Source organism: Papio anubis, chromosome 16, assembly GCF_008728515.1.
Source record: "Papio anubis isolate 15944 chromosome 16, Panubis1.0, whole genome shotgun sequence".
Classification (NCBI taxonomy): Eukaryota; Metazoa; Chordata; class Mammalia; order Primates; family Cercopithecidae; genus Papio; species Papio anubis.
The window spans coordinates 39803586-39812555 of record NC_044991.1 but is presented as its reverse complement, the minus strand read 5'-3'; the positions used below and the strand labels follow the sequence as shown (position 1 = coordinate 39812555).

Here is an 8970-nt window from a genome sequence, read left to right as displayed (position 1 = left end):
GCCAGGCCGAGAGTGGGCGTGGCCGACGTGGGGTGGGCAGCAACCGACCGAGTCGGACCGGACCGTTGGGCTCGCTTCCGGGTGTCACCTCCAGAGGGCGCCGGCCGCGGAGCCGCCCTCAGAGTCGCGAGGCCGGACGCAGCGCGGCGCCGCCCCACTCGCCCCAGCCGCCGCCATGAAGGCCGTGGTGCAGCGCGTCACCCGGGCCAGCGTCACAGGTCAGTCGGGCGGGGCCGGGCCCGGGAGGAGCCGCCCCTGACCCCCGCGACCGGCTGTCCTGCGTGGGGGGTCTTCCTGCGCCATCCTCGGGGCCGCTGCGGCCCCTCCGCGAGCGTGGTCCCCTTCGCGAGCTCGGTCCCCGCAACCGCGAGTCCCCAGGGCCGGCTCCTGGGCAGCGCGGCGTTCGGAGAGCCCCGTGCACGTGCCCGGCCGGCCCCGGCGCGCCCCGGCTTCGGGCTCTCAGCAGCGGGTGCAGGACGAGCGCGCCTCATTCTCAGCACCTTTGTCCTGCGTGCGGGATGGCGGAGCCTCGGAGCATCCCGGTGGCCCGCTCTTCAGGGAGCGTTGATGAACCACGCGTAGAGCATTTCTGGAGCAGGCACTCCTCCCTTTTCACTGCTGTATTTTAAATGTTCAATTTTTGCCCATTTTTACGTATTCCAATTTTTATGGGGCTTGACTCAGGATGAAATGCACAGATGCGAAGGGTTGCTCCTTGGGCTGAGCTCTGACAGTTGCGTGCACGCACGTGACTGGAACCCAGGCTGGATGAAGGGCGCCCCGCGCCCAGAACGCCCCTCACCCTCTGTCGCTGAACTCTGCGCCGAGGGAGCAGGATCTAAAGAATTCAAGATGAAAACATTTCTCTTTTTCACTCATTTTTTGTGGACCAAGCCACCCGACCCCTGGTCATCACTCGAGCACTCTAGTCTTGGTTGGGCATCAGAGGTCCAGATGATTAGTGTAGATAATGTAGTCGTTTTAAGAAAACCACGATACGAAAGATAATTTTTTTTTTTTTTTTTGAGACGGAGTCTTGCTCTGTCACCCAGGCTGTAGTGCAGTGGCCGGATCTCAGCTCACTGCAAGCTCCGCCTCTCGGGTTCACGCCATTCTCCTGCCTCAGCCTCCCGAGTAGCTGGGACTACAGGCACCCGCCACTTCGCCCGGCTAGTTTTTTTTTGTATTTTTTAGTAGAGATGGGGTTTCACCGTGTTAGCCAGGATGGTCTCGATCTCCTGACCTCGTGATCCACCCGTCTCGGCCTCCCAAAGTGCTGGGATTACAGACTTGAGCCACCGCGCCCGGCCAACGAAAGATAATTTTTAAAAAACATTTAAATGACAAGCTTTATATTGTCTTTAGTCTTTTCTGTCTTTATTGGCAGAATTATATTGTTTCAGTTCAAATAATTTCAGATATCCTGTCCTTGGAGCCAGTCTGCACCAAATATGTGTTCTTGTGTCCACAAAAAGTATGAATTAAAAACAAAACAGGCCGGGGGCGGTGACTCACGCCTGTAATTCCAGCTCTTTGGGAGGCCATGGCGGGCAGATCACCTGAGGCCAGGAGTTGGAGACCAGCCTGGCCAACACAGAGAAACCCCATCTCTACTACAAATACAGAAATCAGCTGGGAGCGGTGGTGGGTGCCTGTAATCCCAGCTACTCGGGAGGCTGAGGCAGGAGAATTGCTTGAACCTGGGAGGCAGAGCTTGCAGTGAGCCGAGATTGTGCCATTAACCTCCAGCCTGCGCGGCAGAGCGAGACTCTGTCTCAAAAAAACAACAAACCCCCAAAACAACAAAACAAAAACAACAAAAACCCCTAAAGAAACAACCAAACCCACCAAAACCATATATTTAAATCTGAGAGTCTATTTTTCAGCCCCGCCTAATGATTTCTAAGCTGTTCTGGTAACTTTGGTTTTGGAAATGGTCCTGGAATAATAGCGGATAGAGTAGCACTGGGATTTAGGAATTTTAAAGGGTTTACATCATTTCGGTAAATATTTAAATTCATGAAAACTGGGAAAATTCATAGATGAAAGATGTTTTGCATTATTGAGAAGAATCTTGCAGTCTGCTGCTGTGTGTGGTCATCACTGACAGATTTAAATTTTGATCTCTCTCCTGAACTCTCCATCCTGCTAATCTGGGATATTGAAAATGTATATTCTGTGAGATGTGCTGAATAGAGTTTGGGTTATTTTGGTTCATTATTTAAGTTATATGCTTTCAGTTAAAACAACCTAACCTACATGTTAAAAAAGCTAAGGGTGTTAATTATGGGAAAGTGTAAATAATTCGGGAATTCTGGGTTGGGGAACTGTGAAATTATGTTAGAAGGGCCCTCCACTTATGCAGGCCTTCTAGTTGCATTGTAATGGAAAGGGATTTTCTGATTCCTTTAAAATGTGGCTGGTTTCACTGAAATGTGGCTGTGTTTGAATGGCATTTTATTTTAGGGATTCTAAAACGTTAACTTCCTGTTTTATGGTCAGAACAGCATAAAATATCAGGAGTCACACGTTTTATTTTATTTTAAAATAGTTGGCTGACTTCACCCTTATTTTTAAATTTATGTATTTATGGTTTGTTTGTTTTAGAGATGGGGGTCTTGCTCTGTCACCCAGGCTGGAGTGCAGTGGCACTATTAGAGCTTACTACTACCTCAAACTCTTGGGCTCAAGTGATCCTTTAGCATCAGCATCTTGAGTAGCTAGACTACAGGCATGTGCCACCACTATGTCCAGCTTAGGAGTCACACATTTTACTATGTGGTATATTCAATTTGTGTGATTGGTCAAACACATTTTTTTTTATAGTAACCCTTTAATATCATTTGATGCCCAGTCCATCAGATTTCTCCAATTGGCTAATTGGTTTTGTTTTTGTTTTGAGAGAGTCTTGCTCTGTTGCCCAGGCTGGAGTACAGTGGCGCCATCTCGAATCACTGCAGCCTCTGCCTCCTGGATTCAAGCAATTCTCATGCCTCTGCATCCTGAGTAGCTGGGCTTACAGGTGCACGCCACTGTGCCTGGCTAATTTTTTTTTGTATTTTTAGTGGAGACAGGGTTTTGCCATGTTGACTAGGCTGGTCTCAAACTCCTGGCTTCAAGTGATTTGCCTGCCTCGGCCTCCCAAAGTGCTGGGGTTACAGGCATGAGGCACCGCACCCAGCTTGATCAAACACATTTTGATGCCTTAGGTTGGGTATCGTGATAATCTAATTTTTAAAACTTTGTTATGGCACATTTCAAACATATTAACAGACGGAATAATGCAATAACCCCCATGTCCCATCACTCAGTGTCAGCAGCTAAAATCTGATGTCTGTAAACACAGTGTTGGAAGAGGATCTAAAATGTTTGGGTTTAAATAGGTTAACTTTAGAGGTTGTGAATTCTTGAAGAAGCGATCTCAGGGCTGATGCCACTAATAGGTAGGGAACTTGACCAAACATCTCAGGTCTTTTCCAGCCCTTTGATCTTTTGTTCAAAGTGGTGATTCTCAGATTTTTTCCCTTGGTGAGATCCATTTACTTGTAATAAAAAGTCCTTTTGAACCTCCTAGTCCTTCTGCTTGTCCCTGGAGGAGGGACGAAACTGCTCCAAAATAAGACAGCAGTTTCTGTGTCATATATAGCCTTTGGGCCATAATTTGTTTCATGTTAAGATAATTATAAAACTGTCAAAATTCTTTGACAGTGATTCTACTTTTGAGAATCTACTCTAAGCAGATAATCCTAACTGTAGAAAAGGTTTTAGTGTACAAAGATTTTCATTACACTGTTATTTATTGAAGTGAAAATTTTGAAAGAAGCCATATGTCCAGCAAAATGGGATGGTTAATCAGTCTGCTTGATGAGATGAATCTATTAAAAGGTGTTTAGGAAAAGGTTATGACATGAAAAAATTCTTATGCAATATTATTACCAAAATTTACATGCAACATTATTATAGTAGTTGGAAACAAATATGAATGAAAATGTATGAATAGATAAAATATTAAAAGGAAATCATTAAAATATTAAAGTACTTACCTTTGTTCTTTTTTTCGTGTTTCTCATATTTTCTAAAATGTATAATCCTTACTTTGATGGTAGATATAACTTCATGACCTTTATTTTTTGAAACATACTTTGGGAAAAATTTAGAAAGTATATCAGCATTGTAAGAAAGTAATGTTGATTTATTCAAAGAACAAATAAAGCCAAAGGCTTTTTCTGAAGCAATGCAAATGAGCAAACCAACCCCCAGTTGTTTACTACCTATGTCAGGATAGATTATTTCTATTTCAGCTTTTGAGGCAGTGGCTCAAAGGACAATAAGTCACACACACATAGTTCATTATAAGAAAAGCAGCACAGGAGAAAATATTTGAAAAATTTTAGCATAAAAATCAGAGAAATTAAGCATTATTGATATTTCAGGAATGGATTGATGTGCTCTCCTGGGGTCTGAATACCAGGTGGTCTCTTGCCATTACAACTGAAGAAAGAGGGAAGTTTCTCACCCTTTCTTTAGCAGTATAGTGCAACATGGCATAGTCTATGTTACTGTGTTATATGTTATATTTATAGCTATTATCCAGCAGAAGTGAGCAAACAACAAGAAAATGGCTGAGTTGACCCTTCTATTCCTGATTAGAACATTAGGTCAGTACAAGATGAAATAGTAAAACAACATAATCTATTAAGATTGGCAAATAATTGGCCAAAAAAGGTAGAAAATTATCAAGAGCACCACTTGAAATACAGATTTAGCTGGGTGTGATGGCGTGCATCCATAGTCCCAGCTACTGTGGATGCCAAGGCAGGGAGGATTGTTTGAGCCCAGGGGTTCTGGGCTATAGTGCACTGTGCTGACCTGCTGTCATACCAAAGTTCTGCGTCAATCTGGTGAGTTCCCAGGACCAGAGGACCACCAGGAGCCTAGTTTGGACATGGAGCAGGTCAGAACTCCTGTAATGATTAGTAGTGGGATTGCACCTGTAAATGGTCACTGCACTCCAGCTTGGACAACATAGAGAGATCCTGCCTCTTAAAAAGAAAAACGAATGGAAAAAAAAAATGATGGATTCTCCATCATAAAGATGCATCTTTTTTTTTGTTTTTTTGTTTTTTTGTTTTTTTTTGAGACGGAGATTCACTCTTGTTGCCCAGGCTGGAAGGGTGGAGTTCTATGATGTGATCTTGGCTCACTGCAGTCTCCACCTTCCGGGTTCAAGTGATTCTCCTGCGTCAGCCTCCTGAGTAGCTGGGATTACAGGCATCCACCACCATGCCTGGCTAATTTATGTATTTTTATTAGAGACAGGATTTCACCATGTTCACCAAGCAGGTGTTGAACTCCTGACCTCATGTGACTGCCTGCCTCAGCCTCCCAAAGAGCTGGGATTACAGGCATAAACCACCATGCCCGGCCCATAATGATGCATCTTGCTACCATTTGAGATACTGTCTAATGGTAGTAGGGCATACATTTGGTTATAAATACATATACAAATGTTAGGAGTATGTGCTTAGAGCCTTTTTTTTTTTTTTTTTTTTTTTTAATGGACAAGATGTATGATTGAAAAAGGTTTGGAGATCATTGGCTTAGAATGTAACCACAGAACTAAAGTGGGAAATAATAGCAGTTTGATGAGTTGAAACTTAACACATAAATTGTGATTTTTATGTATTATATATTTGTCCTCATAGTAAGTAGGAAAATCATTTGTTTTTATGACGTGAACATTTTCCACTTTGTTCTTCCTGTATACTGTATTACCATATTTGCTGATTTTCCACAAAAGGCAGGAATATCCTTTCTGAGAATTAATATAGCTGATCTGGCCTCTCTAGGGGAGGAAAACAGTTCTGTTTTTACAGATGGGCAAACTTGACCATAGAAAGTTTTGGGTGTCTTACCCAAGGTAACATAGATGAAATATGGCCCTAAGATCCTGCTGAATGGTTGTTCACTTTACAGCTCCCATTCATTCCAGAGATAAAATCAGAATGGATGGAAATTATTATTGTCTCATTACATTTATGTAACTCTTTTCATTTTTGAATATGTGCTGACTTTAACCAAAGAAGTTATAAGAAGTGTGTATGATATTTAAAATACTCCTATGGTTACCTAAATGTGCTTCATGCCCTTGTTTGGTTCTGAGTTCTTCTCTCCCTTTTGGTTCCTTTCTAGTTGGAGGAGAGCAGATTAGTGCCATTGGAAGGGGCATATGTGTGTTGCTGGGTATTTCCCTGGAGGATACGCAGAAGGAACTGGAGCACATGTAAGATGCATTTCTGTCATCGCTGTTTGAATGGGCTACATGGTGGTGGTTATGCTGGGAACTTCCATAGTACTTTGTGCCTGTGAAGTGAGCCCTTGTCACTTTTAACCATTGTTCCATTGGATGTAGTATGGTTATTTCCGTGTTCCAGAGGAGGAGACTGAGGAAGAATGATCTGGGAGACCTCGACACTAAGTCGGCCTCAGAGCAGGAGCACCGCCTGTCCTCCGTCTTTTTGCTACTATGGCCTCAGATCATGCCTCTTGTTCTCTTAATGCAAAAACCAAGCGTCTTTTCTTATGTTTGGTTTCTCTTTTTTAAATTGGGCAATGTTACCTGGGCACTATGTATTTTTAGAGTGCCTACTAGCTCACTGTGCACATAGGTATCTGGAACTCAGAGAGGTTAAATTCCTTGCCCCAGGTCATGCACACACACTTAGCAAAAAACCTGAACCCCAGTTAGAGTCTAGGCTCCCTGACCTTGAAGCCAATGATCTTTTTACTAAGGTGGTGGTGGGGGTTGAGGAGCAGGAGTTGCCATTGCTCTGCCTGCCTGGCTTTCTGAGTTTACAGATGGGCAAACTCTACTATAGAAAGTTTTAGGTGTCTTAGCCAAGGCAACATAGATGAAATATAGCCCTAAAATCCTGCTTCATGATTGTTCACTTTACAGCTTCCGTTCATTCCAGACATAAAAGCAGAATGCGCCCTCCGTGCACCTCTCCCCTCCATCACCACGGGGCACATTTACTTTAGATGCTGGATCCATTTGTTCTGCCCCTTGGTGCTCAGAGCTTGGGTATAACCCTGCCCAACTGTCTCTTTTGTATTAGATTGAAAATCAGACTTGAAACTGAATTCCCGCTAAGGTGTTGATGATGAATAACTATCATTCAGTACTACTTCAGTGATGGTGGTATTTTAGTAGCTGTCCCCTGGATACTCAAAGAAGCAGTAGAATGGTGTAATGGCTAAAAACTGAAGCTGTGGGTTTGAATGTCTTTATGGCTCTGACATACTACAGAGCTAATATTTAGCCTGGTGCTTAAGAGATGTGATTCAGCATAAGACAAACCTTGGCTGTGGAGAGGGGGTAAGGAGTAGCACCTGTCCCTGAGGATGCCCGTATTAAGAGTCAGTGAATTAGTATTTATAGAGTCTTTGAAACTGCTGTTGACTTCAACATCATCCAGAAGTGTGGCTCTCAAATGGTGGGTTTTCAGCTTTCATGCTGGTGGTTCTCTGCTGTGCTTCTCAGATCTGACCCTATAGATGTCACCTGGTCAACCTTCTTGCCATGGTGACTATCCTTCTTCACATGTATAGGGAAAGCCCCTCTGGGGCTTAAGGAGCTTGTGACACAGTTGTCAAGATGTCTTTCTCCAGATCTTTTTGCATATTTGCAATAACCATGATTTTTCTCAGTGTATTTGCTGAATTTTTTTTTTTTTTTTTTTTGAGACAGAGTCTCCCTCTGTCGCCCAGGCTAGAGTGCAGTGGCATGATCTTGACTTACTGCAACCTCTGCCTCCCCGGTTCAAGCGACTTTTGCGCCTAAGCCTCCTGAGTAGCTGGGATTAAAGGCGCCTGCCACCATGCCTGGCTAACTTTTGTATTTTTAGTAGAGATAGGGTTTCTCTACGTTGGCCAGGCTGGTCTCGAACTCCTGACCTCAGGTGATCCACCCGCTGTGGCCTCCCAAAGTGCTGGGATTACAGGCATGAGCCACCACGCTCAGCCGAATTGTTCATTTTGAGTAGCTCCAAGAAGGGGTGTAAAAATGGATGTCATTTATCCTAATGTGATGAATTCGTTCATGAAAAATTACAATTGGATCCATGTTTTGAGATATCCCTGACCTAAAGGAGCAGAGAATAGGTGGTGGTTGTCTTAGCCCCAGTTCTCACCAGTAGCTGCTGTGAACTGGAGGGACTGGCAAAAAAGAAGGCAATCTGAAAACAACCCTGTGAGGTAGAACTGTTATTATTCTGTATTGCAGCTGAGGCCACTGAAGCACAGGGTGGATAAGTGACTTGCCTGAGGTCATGCTTCCTGTCAGGGCTGGAGTTGTCATTATGTCCTTATTTGGCTGGAAGCTGGTGACATTTTTGGGGTATGGAGTGTGTCGGGGGGCTTATGATCTCTCAGGTAGCTCTCACTGCTCTTTTTCCCCTTAGGGTCCGAAAGATTCTAAACCTGCGTGTGTTTGAGGATGAGAGCGGGAAGCACTGGTCTAAGAGTGTGATGGACAAACAGTACGAGATTCTGTGTGTCAGCCAGTTTACCCTCCAGTGTGTCCTGAAGGGAAACAAGCCTGATTTCCACCTAGCAATGCCCACGGAGCAGGCAGAAGGCTTTTATAACAGCTTCCTGGAGCAGCTGCGTAAAACATACAGACCGGAGCTTATCAAAGGTAAGCAGGAGAGCCACATCCAGGAAGGGGTCTTTGGGACACTCCTGGACAGAGGGAAAAGAGAAGCTGCAATTGCAGCATCACCTTTCCTGGAAAGTCATTGTTTATGCTTGTTACTTACTTAGAACCACATACTAGCTGCTGCTATTGCTGCTGTTACACGTAACACGTGTTCTCAGAATGCTCCTGCTGGCACTTGCCTTCCTCCCTTCTGTTCACATTTTGAAAATGTTTGGGAGCCCAGAGGTGTGGCTAATACAGTGGTGTTTCTT

At 44.2% G+C, this 8970-nt stretch overlaps 1 protein-coding gene across 5 annotated transcripts in view; it reads left to right on the top strand.

Annotated features, from left to right (window-relative positions):
- DTD1 (D-aminoacyl-tRNA deacylase 1) overlaps positions 1-8970 on the top strand; it is a 172124-nt gene continuing 163154 nt past the window's right edge. For 4 of the 5 annotated variants that reach the window (XM_017945041.2, XM_021921275.1, XM_017945043.3 and 1 more), the window contains exons 1-3: positions 1-218; positions 6193-6283; positions 8463-8698. In XM_017945041.2, the coding sequence (XP_017800530.1) occupies positions 176-218; positions 6193-6283; positions 8463-8698 (370 nt within the window). In that variant the 5' untranslated portion in view covers positions 1-175. Of the gene's footprint in view, positions 219-3751; positions 4659-6192; positions 6284-8462; positions 8699-8970 lie in introns of those variants that run through there. The other variant, XM_021921276.1, reaches the window with a different exon arrangement.